We start from the raw sequence: 16,240 nt of genomic DNA, 5'->3' as shown, positions 1-16,240 counted from the left end.
ATAGTTGGACTTCTGATAAGACTGGTTGGGTCAACAGAGCTGCTGTTCTCTCACAGCATCTCCATCACTGAATTATTTTTGGTAAAGCGTAATAAATCTTGTTCGTGTAATACAATCCAGAATGACCGTTGTTTTTGAGACAGAGAGTGCTGCTGTTGTGCAGAATTAATGTGTTTGAATTGTAATTGCACTCTTTCAGCTTCCAGGTTAGGCTGAAGCCTTTCTATCAGCCCATATTCCAGGGCATGGTATGAAAGCCCATTAAGTAATTTTCTTGTCATATACACCATCCACTTTTTTTTTTGAATACCTGAACATTTCTTAACAAAATAAATATGGTCTTAGCAGGATTTCATCTTGAAGTGGGGGGGATCAGTTTCAGGGCCGGCCCAAGCAACATCTGCAACATTGCAAAGAAGCCTACTGTTTGAATCTCATGCTGCCTTATTGATGCTCAGATCTCAGGTGGAATTTAACCAGCTGTTCTGCTGATGAAAAAGGAAGAAAGGGTCCCCTTCAACCTCCTTAAATGCCATGGCAGGGAGCATGGGACCAGCATGAACCCACGCCATGTGGAATTGGGGAAATAGTATGAAGAACTGTGTGAGAATGTAGACTAGCCCCCACCCTTTGTTCTCTGCTTCTCTGCATCTTTTTGCATTTGTGAGTTCTCCGAACTCCAGTCTTCCATTCTCTGTTTGCACTATTTTTTCCCCCACTGAGTCATTTGGATTCTGCTACATGAAGTCTCCAGTATGATAGCCACCACAAAATGTAAGGAACAAAGCAGAATTTGCCTACTTCATTCCAGTTGTATAATATTGGGCAGAGATATATCCAGGCTTTTAAAAATCCTCATGTATCAAATAGTGAGCTGAAATAGGCTATCTGAAACCAGATAATTGCTGAACAGTTTCTTGCATTGTTCTGAGTCATAGGGAAAAAAAACACCTAGTACTTTGTATACTACGTTCCTGGCCTGAGGCGAGCTAATTCTTTTTCTGTGTTCATGTGCTTTTTTTTGCAACTGAAGACTAGCTTAAAATTTGCTCAAGCTGCCGTAACCCACCTGCCTCGGAGAGATATTTTCATCCGCTTTGCTAGGATAGAATCTCAGACCTCACGGGTCATGGATTTTTTAAACTGGTCTTCCCAGTGGTAAAATGTGTAAACCCCCAGTCCCTTCTGAACATTAATCCATTTCATTTGTTTCCCAGCTGCCAAACACTAGACGGTGAAATAATGGTTTGCTAGCTGTCGGGGTGAGCGCCCATCTTCCACAATGCCTGTGCAGGCAGCACAGTGGACAGAATTTCTGTCCTGTCCAATCTGCTACAATGAATTTGATGAGAACGTGCACAAGCCCATCAGCTTAGGCTGCTCCCACACCGTTTGCAAGACCTGCCTGAACAAGCTGCACCGCAAGGCCTGCCCTTTCGACCAGACAGCCATCAACACTGACATCGACGTGCTTCCTGTAAACTTTGCACTTCTCCAGTTAGTTGGAGCCCAGGTAGGAGCTTCTAAATCCATTTTTCTCTGTGTAGCCAAAGCTACCTTCCGTCACGTGGATTTATTTATTTTACCAAATTCATGCCCCATCTTCCTGCCATTATAAGGAGCATCTTATGGGTCTGTGTTCCAATTGGGGTAAGGGTAGGGGATGCAGATTGGTTTCTGCTGCTCTGGTGTGGGTGGGTGACTTTTCCTCCTCACATACAGTTTCTGTGATCAGAAATGGCCCTACTGAACTACTTTTAAACCAATTTGGGGGTGGGAACTGCATGGTGCCCCTCCTTTTTGTCTCCTGGGGATGAAAGCAGGGGCTGTTTGTTTTATTTATTTATAAGATTTATGCCCTGTCTTTATGCTACCAAGGAATTTTAAAACAGAATAGCATACAATGTATCACAAAATGCATTGAAAACAAAACAAAAGAATATATATATGAGAAAAAAACAGAAATATCAATTAAAACACCAAGCAGGGACGGGGGGATTATCGAGGAAACACCAGACAACAAAAGAAAGTCTTGAAAAAAGAGAGGACAAAATGGGGGGGGGGGGAAGCGTTGTATATCACCTTGACCTTCACAGCAGCCCTGATCTATTTAGCACACACAGACTCCTAGCAACTGTTGTTTGCAGTTCAGTTTCATATTTTGAAATCCACATGTGAATTCCCCTATCACTTATGTAGCTTGGGCCCTAAGGAGTGATATAAAAACCCAAATGATGAGAGTGAGTGAGTGAGTGAGTGAGTGAGTGAGTGAGTGAGTGAGTGAGTGAGTGAGTGAGTGAGTGAGTGAGTGAGTGAGTGAGTGAGTGAGTGAGTGAGTGAGTGAGTGAGTGAGTGAGTGAGTGAGTGAGTGAGTGAGTGAGTGAGTGAGTGAGTGAGTGAGTGAGTGAGTGAGTGAGAGAGAATCTTCCTAAGTCTACTCAAGGGGTAAAAAAGAATGTTGAAAGTTCAAGTGCACTATTTGTTAACAGCCAGTGAGGAGACGAATGTCTTGAGCCTTGGGAAGGTTGGAATGCTGTTGTATATCTACCTTCCCGCACAGACATCAGTCAGCTGTGATCAGAAACTGGGTGTGGAAGAGCTGGGAATGACCTTTCTGTGTTTATCACATGTGCACATTGGATTCGTAACTGCTTGAATCAGCCCTCTGTCTCTGTTCTGTGGAGAAGAATGGCTAGCTGTGTTATCAGGCTTGAGTGACATTCTGTTTTTCTTCTTGGCCAAGTGTTTCCCAAAATTCTTGTATCCTAAACAACTCCCTTTTCAGAGGTTTTAAATATGGAGCAAGATCCCTCTGCTTCCTTTTCCTTGTTAGGTCAACATTTAGAGCTGTTTCAGTTCAACCGCTGTGGCCTTTTGGTCCATCACACTATTTTTTTGGCCTGTATTTCATTGCGGTCCATCTTGTTTTATTAGTTCTTCTGCTACATCTCTGGTTTGAGCTGTACTCAGGTTAAGCTGTTGCTTTCTCGGAGTGCACAAGATTTTCCAACTTTGTTTCCTTCCTGAGTGGAGAACTTCCAAGTCAAGCTCTGCCATAGCCCACTTTCTCTGACGCTCCATAGTGTAAATTAGCTGGTTTATCTGACCACTATAGCTGGAAATGGTCTGGCTACAAAGAAATAAATCTTACTGGATCAGCCGCATTGTCAAAATATTTTTATTGTGGATTTATATACTTTTCACTGTTGAATTCATGTACCTGTGTGCGTTAACCTGTGCCTGGTGTCCCATGCAGCAGCAGGAGTCGTGCCTGCCAGTAACTGTTCTTTTGCGCCATTGACAGGTACCTGATCACCACACTGTCAAGTTAAGTAACCTAGGAGAGAACAAGCATTACGAGGTAGCAAAGAAATGTGTGGAAGACCTGGCACTTTATTTAAAGCCGCTGAGCGGAGGCAAAGGTAAGTTCTTACTGAAGAATCTCCGCGTGGGTAAGCGAAAGCAGCCAAGCCAAGTATTGGTTTGTCCTGTTAAAATCAAAGGCTTTTGGAATTAAATCCTCTCTGTTACTGTATCCAGTGGCCAAGTGGGTGGTTTGTGACAGCCATGAAAAATAACAGCAACAATAAACCAGACCACCTGCAGCTAAGACAGATTTTTGTGAGTGAGTGTGTGTGAATATCTATATCTGCACACACATGTACATACATATGTACACACACACACATATGCATATAAGACTTGCTCTCTGTGTGTGTACTGTGTGTGTGTGTGTGTGTGTGTGTATTTTGTAAAAGTCAAATAAAACAGGGGAAAACTCAGTGCATATACTCCAGGAAGCAAGGAATGTTGAAAGCAGTTGACTCAGTTAATGGAGGAAACCAGAGGGAAATGAGGAAATTATTCTGAGATTTTCTGGAATCCTAGAGGAGGAGGTTTGTGAGTGTGTGTGTGCCTGTGTGTGAGGAAGGGTCTTACAAATTGCTTATCTGTAATTCCTCCAGGCTGTAAGCTTGTTCCTCTACTAGCCACTTTCATGGCTGATTGGCAGCAGTGAAACAGAGCCCCTCGTAGACAAGAGAGCATTTGCAACTATTTAACAAAACCTCAAAAGGAAATGAATTGTTGTAAATATATTTCTTCTCTTCTTTTTTCTTCTTTGTATCAAGCTACTTTATGTATGCAATAAATAAAATAGACAAAATATGTCTTTCGGCATACTGGCTTTCTGTACACCATAATGTACAAAATATGAAACTGTGAACTTAAAAAAAACCATTCACCTGTTAAAGATTAAGCATGCCCATTGGCATCAACAATTTGTGTGAAGCTGACAGATAAAACTGTGATGAAATGTAAAATTTGTGCTGAAGATCCTAAGAGCTTATAATATACAGAGCAGAATTTCCCAGTTATTTATGCTTCCCCATAATTTTTCATGGGCCCTCAACCTGCCACTTTTTCTTATAGCAAACTTGGGACAGCAGGTGGGAGAAAACTGACATCGCCTTCACTCGTAACAGTTTAAAATAACCTGGCTACGGAGATGAAAATAGGGTTGTGGGATTTTGCTGTGAGACACGTATCCCTTTACCCTACTTTCCTTTTCCATATCAAAAGCTCCCTCACTATACCCCCTCAAATTTTTATTTCACCAGCCGCTTCCTGCTAACCTTTTCCTTGTCCTCAGCCATCAGAGCTCTGAGTCTGTAGCAACTGGAATATAGGCTGCTCAAATCTGGGGATACACAAGTAGAAAGCTGCTGGTTCAGCAATAGCCTCACTACGGTCCATGTGTATGTGGGGAATTTCCATTTGTCTGTCCTCTTCTTTCACCTGCACGTGGCTATTTGCAAGCTTCTAACTTACACCTCTTCCTGGTATGTCTGTAATTCATATCTCTCCCCCTCCCCGCTTTGCGGACTAAGTGGGGAAATAGTGACATCTTACCGTTGAGAGTGCCTTCAAATGCCCCTTGGCTAACCTTTGCCTCTCCCCCTCCTGCTTTCAAAGGTGTTGCCAGTTTGAACCAGAGTGCGCTGAGCCGTCCAATGCAAAGGAAGCTGGTGACGCTGGTGAACTGTCAGCTGGTAGAAGAGGAGGGGCGGGTGAGAGCCATGCGGGCAGCCCGCTCCCTTGGTGAGAGAACTGTGACGGAGCTGATCTTGCAGCATCAGAACCCTCAGCAGCTGTCTGCCAATCTCTGGGCTGCTGTCAGGGCACGAGGGTGCCAGTTTCTAGGGCCAGGTAAGCCCTTGTGTAAAGGGAGGTGGCATGGTTCTTTGTTCTCGCTGTTGTATTCAGATGACGTAGGTATGGATTTTTTGATGGGGTGGGTTTGGTGACTGAGGGCTTTCGGGCTGTTCCATTCCATGCATTATTTTAAGCAATCCGGACATGTAATGGGAGGGGTTTGAACCTGAGGACCCCCCTCCCCCCCCATCTACGTCCCACTTCATTTAACATCTCTTGGGAAAGAAAAAAATAGTAATGAATGGAAGGGGTAAAGAGATATGGTAGCTAGGGATGGAAGAGGGGCAGTACTCTTTGAAGGGCCAGATTGAAGCTCTTGTGCATCAGCTGGCATGCTGTGATTGATTTCACAGTAAATGTGCAAGGACCTGTTCCCTGGAATTGCCCCAGAAGTTTATCCTACAGCAAAATTTGAAGCAAATTTGGGGCTCCTACTCAAAAAAGTTAAGGAATTTCAAGAGAAGCCAAAATAATATGGGTAAGATGAGTAAGATTTCACAGGAGAACTTCAGCATGTGAGAAAAGACAAAATGGGGAATAGTCTCATTGCCTTGGGGTCAGGAGGCCCTCAACATTTGAGGGACATCTGGGTGTTCCCTCCAGCAATGTCTTTGAGGGGAGCTGCAGTGTCATTTTTGGGGAGAGCAGGAAAGAGTGTTCCAATGGGTGAATGGTGTGGACAGCTCATGCAAAAAGGCCCAAGAGAGCTTGCAGCCTGTATTATTGAAGAGGCTGATTGCCAACATCTCTATTGTCTGTTTGTCTTCACTGTGGTCTTAAAATTGGATGTGATTGTGAATGCTTCACTATGTGAGAAGTCTGGCTCCTCTTTTTCCCTTGCATGTTGCAGTGGGTGGCCTCTGTTCACTTTTTGAAGCACTAGTTAGGTTTCCATTCCTCACTGTTTGCAAAGGCACAGTCAGTGTCTGATTCAGCTTAGGAGCCCCTGCGTCCTTTTAGCCTGTGGCTTGTCCTACGTGTCCATCTGACCATAACTTCAACTTGTGGACTTGTAGCTATGCAGGAGGAAGCCCTGAAACTGGTGCTGCTGGCCTTAGAAGATGGCTCTGCCCTCTCCCGGAAAGTGCTGGTGCTTTTTGTTGTCCAAAGGCTGGAGCCACGATTTCCTCAGGCGTCGAAAACTAGCATCGGCCATGTTGTTCAGCTGCTGTATCGAGCTTCATGCTTCAAGGTAAAACGTTGAATCAGTTGCTTTGGGGGCGGGGGGTGGGGGGGTGTTAGTTTGCTGGCAGCTCACAGTTAGCAGTGTTATTTCAGGGAAACATTGGCTATAAAATTAGGTTTGGTTAATAATTATATCAAGTACCCATGAAAGGGTGTTTTTGCCATTTGTACGTTTTGCTTCTGCTTTTCACTGTTGTTTTGTCCAAAGAAGAATGGCCAGGGCCAAAGGATCAAATTTTTAAAAGTCTCCAATGTTTTATTGTTAAGAACACGTTAGCAGTCCAACTAAATAGGGACTCTTCTTGAACCACAAAGACAATTGAAAATTTCAAATGTGGATGCCATATTTAACATGCTTAGTTATGGTCAGAAACAGATATTTACACCTAGCTGGCTTTTTTTGTGTAGGTCACCAAAAGAGATGAAGATTCTTCACTGATGCAGCTAAAAGAGGAATTTCGCAGTTACGAAGCGTTGCGCCGGGAACATGACGCTCAGATTGTCCACATCGCCATGGAAGCAGGACTTCGGATATCACCAGAGCAGTGGTCGTCCCTCCTCTATGGTGACTTGGCTCACAAATCCCACATGCAGTCCATCATTGACAAGGTGAGTCTCGTCTTTTAAATGGCTGCGTTTCCTTGTGCCAACATGACATGTCTGGTGATGAACATGCATAGGGCAGATTATGAGCTGAGAGGCCCAGCCTCTCATCACTGATCCTCCAGTTATGCAACCTGAAGACACCTTTCTTTTAAAAACCATCTCTTGTTGCCCATTTAAGCTTCTCGTCAAGCAAATAACGCCCCCATTTTAAAATACAAACGTTAGAGCATTGTCTTTCACGAGCAACTGTAGATTTTTCTTCATATGATGCACATAACTAACACATTTCTTGCCTTTAGCTTCAGTCCCCAGAATCCTTTGCAAAAAGTGTGCAAGAGCTGACAATCGTTCTTCAACGCACTGGTGACCCTGCAAATTTAAACAGACTTCGACCCCATTTGGAGCTATTGGCCAACATAGATCCTAATCCAGGTATGTGAGTGATACATGTGTATACATGCACTCATGTTTTATTTGTCTCAAGATAAGAAAGGAGGGAGGCGTTCTTGATTTCTCTTGTGGAATTTCTCTCTCCCGGACTTTGCTTCGCTTGTGCACAAATATTCCATTGTCACGTGGAATAATCTACCTACTATTTCAGGAGTACCTTTCATATATCAGTTTTGTTATGTGGAATACACCACAAGGGTGGCCCAGAAATAAGTAAGAATAGCTGCTGTATTTTCTTTCTTTCCATGAGCTGAGCCTAGACTCCCCTCACTTTTATCATGCAAACAACCAAGTCTGCTATTGAGATTCTGATTTTATTTTGCCACTCATCATATCCTTTAAGCAGGCTGTGCATTTTTAAACAATAATTGTTGCTGGGAGAGTGATGGGGAAGTGCATCCCTATTAATTCTCCTGGACATCTCAGTGGCCTTTGATACCCTCAGACATGGTATCCTTCTCGGGCTATTTAACAGTTACATGAAACAGCTGGGAGAGGTCATCTGGGGATTTGGACTGAGGTGTGACCAATGTGCGGATGGCACCTTGCTCTTTTTTTCCTTAACAGCTAAGTCAGGAGGGTATGTGGACCTCCTAAATAGGTACCTGGAGAAGATAATGAGATGGATGAGAGCCAGTAAACTGAAGTTTGGTCCAGTCAAGAGTGATGTGCTGTTGGTCAATAGAGCAGCTGCTCAGGGACTGCAGGATTAGGCTGTCCTGGATAGGGTTTCACTCCCCCTGAAGGAGCAAGTTTGTAGCTTGGGGTGTTGCTGGATCCTGGCCTGCAGCCCAAGTCTTCCTGTGGCACCTAGCTCTTTTTATCAGATCTTGCTGGTTTGCAAACTATGGCCCTTCGTTGAAAACTGTGATCTGGCCACAGTGGTTTGTTCTGTCATCACATTTATCTTAGACTACTATAATGTGATCTATATGGAGCTGCCTTTGAAAATGGTTTGAAAATTTCAGCTGATCCCAGTTGTGGCAGTCAGACAATTGTCAGGTTGGTTACAGGCATGCTATCCTGCTTGTGCTGAAACATCTGCACTAGTTACCTGGCTGTTTCCTGTCACAATTCAAAGTGCTGGTTCCTATATTTAAAGTCCTAAAACATCACCGCCCTGAGCCCTTCGGGGGACGGCAGTATACAAATACAATTAATAATAATAATAATAATAATAATAATAATAATAATAATAATAATAATAATAATAATAATAATAATAATAATAATAATAAATACAGTCCTAAACCCTAAACCACAAAGTCCTATATTTAAAGTCCTAAACCTATATTTAAAGTCCTAAACCAGTTGGGCAGAGTACTCCAAGGACTGTCTCGTTTCATTCTATCTAGCTGTGGTCTGCCTAACCTCCTGCTCTTTGTGCCCCATTTTCAGAGGGGTGGCAGGTGGCAGCTTCAGGAGGCAGGTGGCAGCTACTGAAGGAGCATTTTCTGTGGTGGTATCTTGCCTTTGGGATGTACTTCCTCTTCAGGCTTACTGAGAACCTGCTTTCCTTTTTTTGACATCAGGCCAAAACACATATTTTTACTCAAAACTTTAGGGTTTTTGCACATTTTCCAAAAAGAATTCAGCTCAGTTGATTGCAGCGTTTGTTTTGACTATTGAAATCCATGGAATATTGATTTGCCTTTTCTCCCTCCCTTTCCCTAATCTTCCAGATGCAGCATCTCCAACATGGGAACAGCTGGAGAATGCCATGGTGGCTGTGAAGACGGTAGTCCACGGCCTGGTGGACTTCATTCAGAACTACAGTCGGAAAGGCCATGAAACACCACAGGTGATTACTTCAGTGCTCGCCACAGGTTGTCCTGTGGTGTTTGTGGAGTTTACGTGAAAGCTGTCCTTGTGCTGTCTTGTTAGTAGATGATGGAGGAAACACTGACTCCTTCAGGGAGATAGATGCATGTGCATATGGCTGCTGTCTTACAGCAACTGAGGCAGCATGTCTTTTCGGCCAGTGAGAGAAGCAGGGGGCAACTCTGCCGTACTGTTTCCCTCCCAGCCCTTTTATTGAGAGTTACAGGTGGAAAATCAAACAGGGCATGCAGGTGGGGGAAACGCGATACAATGGAGAGAGCAAAGAGCACGGGGGTTAGAGTAGAGAATTAAGTATTTGCACAGACACATATTGGGGCCAGAGAGTCTGCAATGTCAGCAGTTTTCTTCGAAACCACCTTTGGAAGGAGAGGTCAGTCGGGGGAATGTGAGAGACCCTTTTCCGGCGGTGTGCCACCGTACTCGAGCGTTTCCCAGGCACTCAGGCCCTCCAACATCTGGCATACCATCACTTCCTCAGGGAAGCTGGGTAGGGAGGGAACAGTGAATTCCACTGAATAATCTACAAGAGAATACCTGGGCCTGTTTAAATCAGTGGAATGAGTAGGAACACAGGTGGGTGCATTCCAGATTGCATGTAGCCAACAATCTCTTTTTCTCCTCACTGTCTTGAAAGCCACAACCAAATAGCAAATACAAAACCAGCATGTGCCGGGATCTGCGACAACAAGGCGGGTGTCCGCGTGGAACAAACTGCACATTTGCTCACTCTCAGGAAGAGCTGGAAAAGTAAGTAGTGGAAGGAAAGCTGCTGTTCGTTTTCACTTTCCATGGATTCCTGATCTTCACAGGGTTCTCTTAACAAACCAAAGATCTTCCCTGTAAGCAGAGGTGTTCTTAGCACCTGTATCTTTTGCACTGAGTTGCTTGCATGTTGTATGGCAACTAGTAAGGTAATACAGCCTAGGCTGTGGTGGTATTAAGCTTTTCCTTGGGGTGGTAGCTTCTGATCAATAGTTTTGGCAGGCTGTTTCGAAAACCCATTTGACTTGAGGAGATAATTGAGAAAAAAATAGATGCCTCACAGGTGTGAAGGAAGGCACTCTCATCATGTTCAGCTGTCTTTTTAAAAGTTGTCTGTTTCCACCCTTCAAACAGTAGCTCCCCAAAATCCAAGAACTCTAACACAGACTAGAATTGGATTTTTGCAGTCTTTTTCAAATTGCCACCTTCTCTCCTACTGTCCAAATCGTTTAATTTGACTGCTTCTAGAGGAAGCTAGATCTCTTCCTCTTGCTTGCAAATGATTTTCTCCAGTTCAGCTGCCCAGGGAGATCTCTTTTTGCTTTCTGAAACTGTAGGTATCGACTGAGAAACAAGAAGATGAGTGCCACGGTAAGGACCTTCCCGCTGCTAAGCAAAGCCAATGTAACCAGTACGGTTGCCACCACAGCAGGCAGTGTCATTTCCATCATAGGAAGTGCAGAATCAGCAGGGAAGGTAGCCCCTAGCACCAACGGAATCACAAGCCTGGAGAGTGGCCTGCCACAGCTCATTCCGCGGTGCACTGACACCTCTGCCATGCGGGCTCTGGAGAATGTGAAAAAAGCAGGGAAGGCTGGAACCAGCACTCAAAATGTCTCTGGATCTCCAACAGATCACCTCCTTGAAAGGTATATGTTAAGTGTCAGAAATGTGCTTATGGTGCATCATAGGTGTTTACAGAGCAAATGGTTCCAGATGACTCCCAGCAGGTCAATCAAGCTGTGTTCAGGCGGAAAACAAAGCACATGTTAGAACAGGAATGTGTACCTCCCCCCGCTGCAGGGAGTTTGTCTGTTCTGAGATGGTGCTTCCTGTGACGCTTGTGTGCAGGATTAAAAAAAAATCAAAGGAAGCACTTTTTTAACCTTTATAACATTGTCTTGGTTCATATACAGAATTGATGAACTAATGCATTTCATTTAGCTAACATTAATTGCATAATTCTAACATGACCTTACATTTTCTTCCCCCGCAATTTTTTTTTAGTAAAATTGGTTCTCCTCCAAAGACTCCTGTCAGTCAGGCAGCAGCTGCCTCAGCGGGCCCACCTCCTCCTCCTCCTCCACTTCCTGTTGGCACAGAGATGGGCTCTGTGCCGCCCAAGTCCAGCCCATTTGCACCAAGAGTGCCTATCTACCCTCCACGCTCTGACAACCTACAGTATTTTCAAGATCCTCGGGCCCATCTGTCCTATGAAACCCCACAGTACCCACAAGCAGGTGAGAAGCAGGTGCAGAGGGAGGCAAGAGGTGCCTAGAAATGGACACACAGATAATTATAGCAGTAATTAGTGATGTGGACAACTGGGTTGGACAACTGCTTTTCGTTATGCTGCTTTTAGTGTGTTAATCTGTTTTTACTACTGCTCTCCAGTTGTTGTTTTTACTTGAACAGGAAATACTTGCTTGTTAATGTTTATGTGCTGCCTCTCCAGAAACTTTGCTTGAGGTGATTCTCAATATAAAACATAATTAAATTATTAAAAAACAGATTAAAATTATCAACCCATAAAATCCACATAAACCATTTAGCAGCCTATAAAATGACTATTATAAATATTCTCTCTTGGGGAGAGAAGCAGAGTGTAAAAACAATTTTAAAAGCCCAAATCTCTTAATAAAAATTCTTGATAATTTTGAAAATTATTTACTTATTTAAAATATTTACTATATATTCTCACGTATAAGCCAAGTTTTTCAGCCTGGTTAAAGGCTGAGAAAAGCCACCTCGGCTTATATGTGAGTCACCATTTTCTATACATCACAAGGAGGCTGGGGGCGTGGCCAGGACAACCTCCCTGCCGCTGGGAAGCTGCTTGTTGAGAGTGAAGGGGGAACCCTGAGGCACCCTGGCTGGCTGGGCTTCCTCAAACCCCGCAGAGGGAGCTCCTTATTTGGGCAGTGACATCTGGGGGAGTCATTGCCGAAATAAGGAGCTCCCTCTGCCTGCAGCTAGCTGGGCTTTGTCAAACCCAGCCGGGGAGTCACTGCCCAAATAAGGAGCTCCCTCTGCCTGCCGGCTAGCTGGGCTTTGTCAAACCCAGCCGGCAGGCAGAGGGAGCTCCTTATTTGGGCAGTGACTCCCCCTGATGTCACTGCCCAAATAAGGAGCTCCCTCTGCCTCCCGGCTTCCCACCCTCGGCTTATACCCAAGTCAATAAGTTTTCCCAGGTTTGGGCAGTAAAATTAGGTTCCTCAGCTTATACACGGGTCGGCTTATACACGAGTTTATACGGTATATCCTGACTTATTTCTTTGGACTTAAAGCACCTAATAATGCAACAACAAGTTGTAGCAACTTAAAGCATAGTAATCCATTAACAAATAAAATATTCTACAATTTAAGAATGGACAGAGATTTCCGGGTTTCCGGGCTGTATGGTTTCCGGGCTGTATGGCCGTGTTCTAGCAGCATCCTCTCCTGACGTTTCGCCTGCATCTGTGGCTGGTATCTTCAGAGGATCCTCTGAAGATGCCAGCCACAGATGCAGGCAAAACGTCAGGAGAGAATGCTGCTAGAACACGGCCATACAGCCCAGAAACCCAAGTGATTCCGGCCGTGAAAGCCTTCGACAACACAGAGCTAAATCTACTGAAACAGTTTACTATCCTTCAAATGTCCTCTGAAACTGACTTACACATCTTCTTAAATGTAACCCAGTCACGTAGCTACCATGGGGCCCGCCCTGGGGACACGCCATTGGTGTCACGTGGGGGGCAGAAAATCACCCCCATACCCCTCTCCCTTGCCCTGCCCCCCCCCCCCCCCCGGCCCAGTAGCAGCCCAGAGCAGCCTGGTGGGCCCAGCCAGGCTGCTTTTTCAGTCGGCTGCTCTTTGCAGCTGGCTGAACTAAGGTAAGTGGGGCAGGGGCCTGGGCACCATTTCCCCCCCTCCCCCCCACGCCATTGATATAACCAGTAGTCTCCGTTTTGGTACACCATTCGGGAGGAGTTCACCCACCCCACATAAATCCTGTGTCTTCATAGTAGCTGTACAAACAATCCTAAGAGCAGGCACCACAAGGAGAAAGCTGTCTGAGGAATGTAACTGGACCATTGGAGTAATCCTGGAAATGAGTATGAAGGCTATAGGTGGTCAAGAGCTCTAAAGGTAATTACCAACACTCTGAATTGGGCCCAGAAGCAAACAGCTAATAAATGTAGTTGATGCAGCACTTACATACCAAGTGGCTGACTCCTGACAGCCACTGCATTTTGTACCAGTTGAAGTATCTGAGCCAACTTCAAAGGCAGCCCCATGTAGACCATATTACAGAAGTTTAATGTGGTGGTGACAATAGTGCAGATCAGCATGGATAGGTCTGCAGCATCTAAGGGGCTAACTTGCAAGGAAGATGTAACTGAAAGGAGGGATTCTTAGCAGCAGCACTGACCTGTTTATCTATTAGCAAAGGCTGGGTCCAAGATTAGTCCCCAAGCTTTTAACTTGTATTACTGAAGAAAACATAACCCCATCTAGACCTGGTAAATCAGCAGCAAACACTCAACCTTTCCAACCAGGATCATTTCTATATTATCTGGATTAATCATCCCTCAGCCAATTGTCTATAGCCTCAAGGCACTGGCTCAGGATCTTCACCTCTGTTTCTGGAGACTTGGACAGGTGTTAGTCACCTTGCTCCAAACAAGGAGAGATTGACCGCAGGTTGATAATTGCTCATTTTCCAAAGGACTAAGAAGAGTTCTAGTTGTAGCTTATTTCAGCTCAAAAAGAAATGTTTTGTACAAGGGGCAAATTGTACTGATCTGCATGCATCTTTTGTTCTCTCACTCCTGTACAATTCAGTCTGTACAGGAAACGTGTGTGTACCATGAGTGGCACTCCGCCTGGTTATTTGTTGATAATAGGCAGGATTTATCCGTTAAGAACATATCTCTTATTTTAGGTTATTCTTTCAAAAATAATTGGAAGAAAATGCTGGTTGCTCCTTTGGAGGTGTGTCAAAAAGGGAAAGATTCTCACTAGACCTGGTACTAAACAGATGCCTGGATTTTACAAAGGCAGCCAAGTAAGCTGTGTTAAAACTGGGGACTGCAAAAAGTTGCTGTCTGGTCCCCAGTCAAGCCACCCAACAGAATAAGTTGTTGAATTAAATTTCAGACTGCCTGAGGGTGGATGTATGTTGCTTTTGAATTATTTTCTTTAAAATGAACAGACCTGCAAGTAGAAAATAAGCACAAGGAAGCAAGACCAATCTTTGTATTGTCAAAGGCTTTCACGGCCGGAATCACTGGGATGTTGTGGGGTTTCCGGGCTGTATGGCCATGTTCCAGTGGCATTTTCTCCTGACGTTTCACCTGCATCTGTGGCTGGCATCCTCTGAAGATCCTGTGAAGATGCCAGCCAGCCACAGATGCAGGCGAAATGTCAGGAGAGAATGCTGCTAGAACATGGCCATACAGCCCAGAAACCACATAGCACCCAAGATCAATCTTGATACCTACTGTGCTAGTCTTTTACTTACAGGGAGAATTTTTTTTTCCAATTGAAGTGTGATTCCCCACTGTTACCACCAATTGAAGTGTGATTCCCCACTGTTACCACCACCATGCACACAACTGCATTCTGAAGAGGTATAATCCATTCAGTAACCTGATGTTACTACTTGTATAGGCAAGCTTAGACATGTGTGAAAACCTGGATGACGGTAAGAGAGCTGTAAATATCTCCTCTTTTCCTAGGATACTACCCACCACCACCAACGGTCCAGGCCGGCGTAGGTCCCTGCCTCCCTCGCTTTGTGCGGTCCAGCAACGTTCAAGAGCCCCCACTTCCACCTGCTTCCATGCCCTACAGCGACCATTACAGCACTTTCCCCCCGCGAGACAGGTTGAGCTCTCCTTACCAGCCTCCACCACCACAGCCATATGGGCCAGTCCCTCCTGTTCCGTCTGGAATGTATGCCCCCGTCTATGACAGCCGGAGGATTTGGCGGCCACAGATGTACCCCCGAGACGACATCATTCGGAGTAACTCCTTACCTCCCATGGATGTTGTGCACCCCTCAGTCTATCAGACCTTTTTGCGAGAAAGATACAACTCTTTGGACAGTTACTATTCCATGGCCTGCCAGCTGTCAGCTGAGCAAAGGACTGTGCCTTTGTCAAGGGTAGGTGCTGTGTTGGTCTTTGAGGCTTCAGTCCTCCCATGCTAAGCCTCATGACTAATTCTCACCTATTGTTGAGTGTATATCCTCAAGGGCAGAGGGGAAGGAAGGCCAAGTCAGGTATGTGGCCAGCTCACAAGGGGGTGGGACTGTGGCTCAGTGGCAGAGTAGGTTTGACCCCCTGCATCTTCAGTAAAAAGAATCTAAAAGAACAGGTGTTGGACGATAACTTTCTCTGCCTGAGACATGGAGACACACAGCCAGTCAAAGCTAGATGGATTGGCTTGCTATAAAGTGTGTCCGTGTCTCACTGCCCTCTTTCTAGAATGTTCCTTGGTGGTGAGGCTGGCCTTCCTGCGGTCCCTTCCTTTATCTGAGAGGTTTGCAGATTCCCTTGGGTTAAAGATTCTGCTGCAGGAAACCAAGTAACTCTCACTAGCTGCTCTCACTTCTCAGCTTGGACCTCCTGCGGGCTTGAGTCCTGACACATATCTAGGCATAGATGTTGCGGGTTACAGCAATGTTTTCCAGGCATACTTAATCGCCAGCATCTCTTTCTGGTTAGAAATTGGGCAGTGGCAGTTCTTGTGTTTACAGCATAGGCTCCTGACTGGCATATAGTCTTCAAGGCACTGTTTGGTTACATTTTTGGAGAAGTCTTGCACATTAAAAAATCACATTTTCCCATCTATCGTTGGGGAGGGGGGTGCTTTTGTTCTGATGTGATCGACATTAGGATAAATTAGGGCTTTGCAGGTGTGGGGAGGTGGTCTTTACTTTCTGATTTCCAGCCAATGAATGAAGCTTACGGCT

At 44.9% G+C, this 16,240-nt stretch overlaps 1 protein-coding gene and 1 non-coding gene across 3 annotated transcripts in view; both read left to right on the top strand.

The window, feature by feature from the left end:
* The window catches only part of RC3H2 (ring finger and CCCH-type domains 2), a 36,595-nt gene that overhangs the window by 11,060 nt on the left and 9,295 nt on the right, over positions 1–16,240 (top strand). For both annotated transcript variants that reach the window (XM_048512530.1, XM_048512532.1), the window contains exons 2-12: positions 1,218–1,513; positions 3,305–3,422; positions 4,975–5,208; positions 6,231–6,406; positions 6,808–7,008; positions 7,305–7,437; positions 9,138–9,256; positions 9,932–10,044; positions 10,617–10,928; positions 11,287–11,519; positions 15,003–15,430. In XM_048512530.1, coding sequence (XP_048368487.1) covers positions 1,283–1,513; positions 3,305–3,422; positions 4,975–5,208; positions 6,231–6,406; positions 6,808–7,008; positions 7,305–7,437; positions 9,138–9,256; positions 9,932–10,044; positions 10,617–10,928; positions 11,287–11,519; positions 15,003–15,430 — 2,298 coding nt within the window. In that variant the 5' untranslated portion in view covers positions 1,218–1,282. The remainder of the gene's footprint in view (positions 1–1,217; positions 1,514–3,304; positions 3,423–4,974; positions 5,209–6,230; positions 6,407–6,807; positions 7,009–7,304; positions 7,438–9,137; positions 9,257–9,931; positions 10,045–10,616; positions 10,929–11,286; positions 11,520–15,002; positions 15,431–16,240) is intronic.
* On the top strand, positions 7,057–7,145 carry LOC125442324. The gene has a single exon (XR_007245977.1). It is a non-coding gene; the product is annotated as a small nucleolar RNA SNORD90 (small nucleolar RNA).

The sequence above is a fragment of the Sphaerodactylus townsendi genome, linkage group LG12 (genome assembly GCF_021028975.2).
Source record: "Sphaerodactylus townsendi isolate TG3544 linkage group LG12, MPM_Stown_v2.3, whole genome shotgun sequence".
NCBI classification, from domain to species: domain Eukaryota; kingdom Metazoa; phylum Chordata; class Lepidosauria; order Squamata; family Sphaerodactylidae; genus Sphaerodactylus; species Sphaerodactylus townsendi.
The sequence above is the reverse complement of the archived record's forward strand: the minus strand, read 5'-3'. Positions and strand labels throughout refer to the sequence as shown.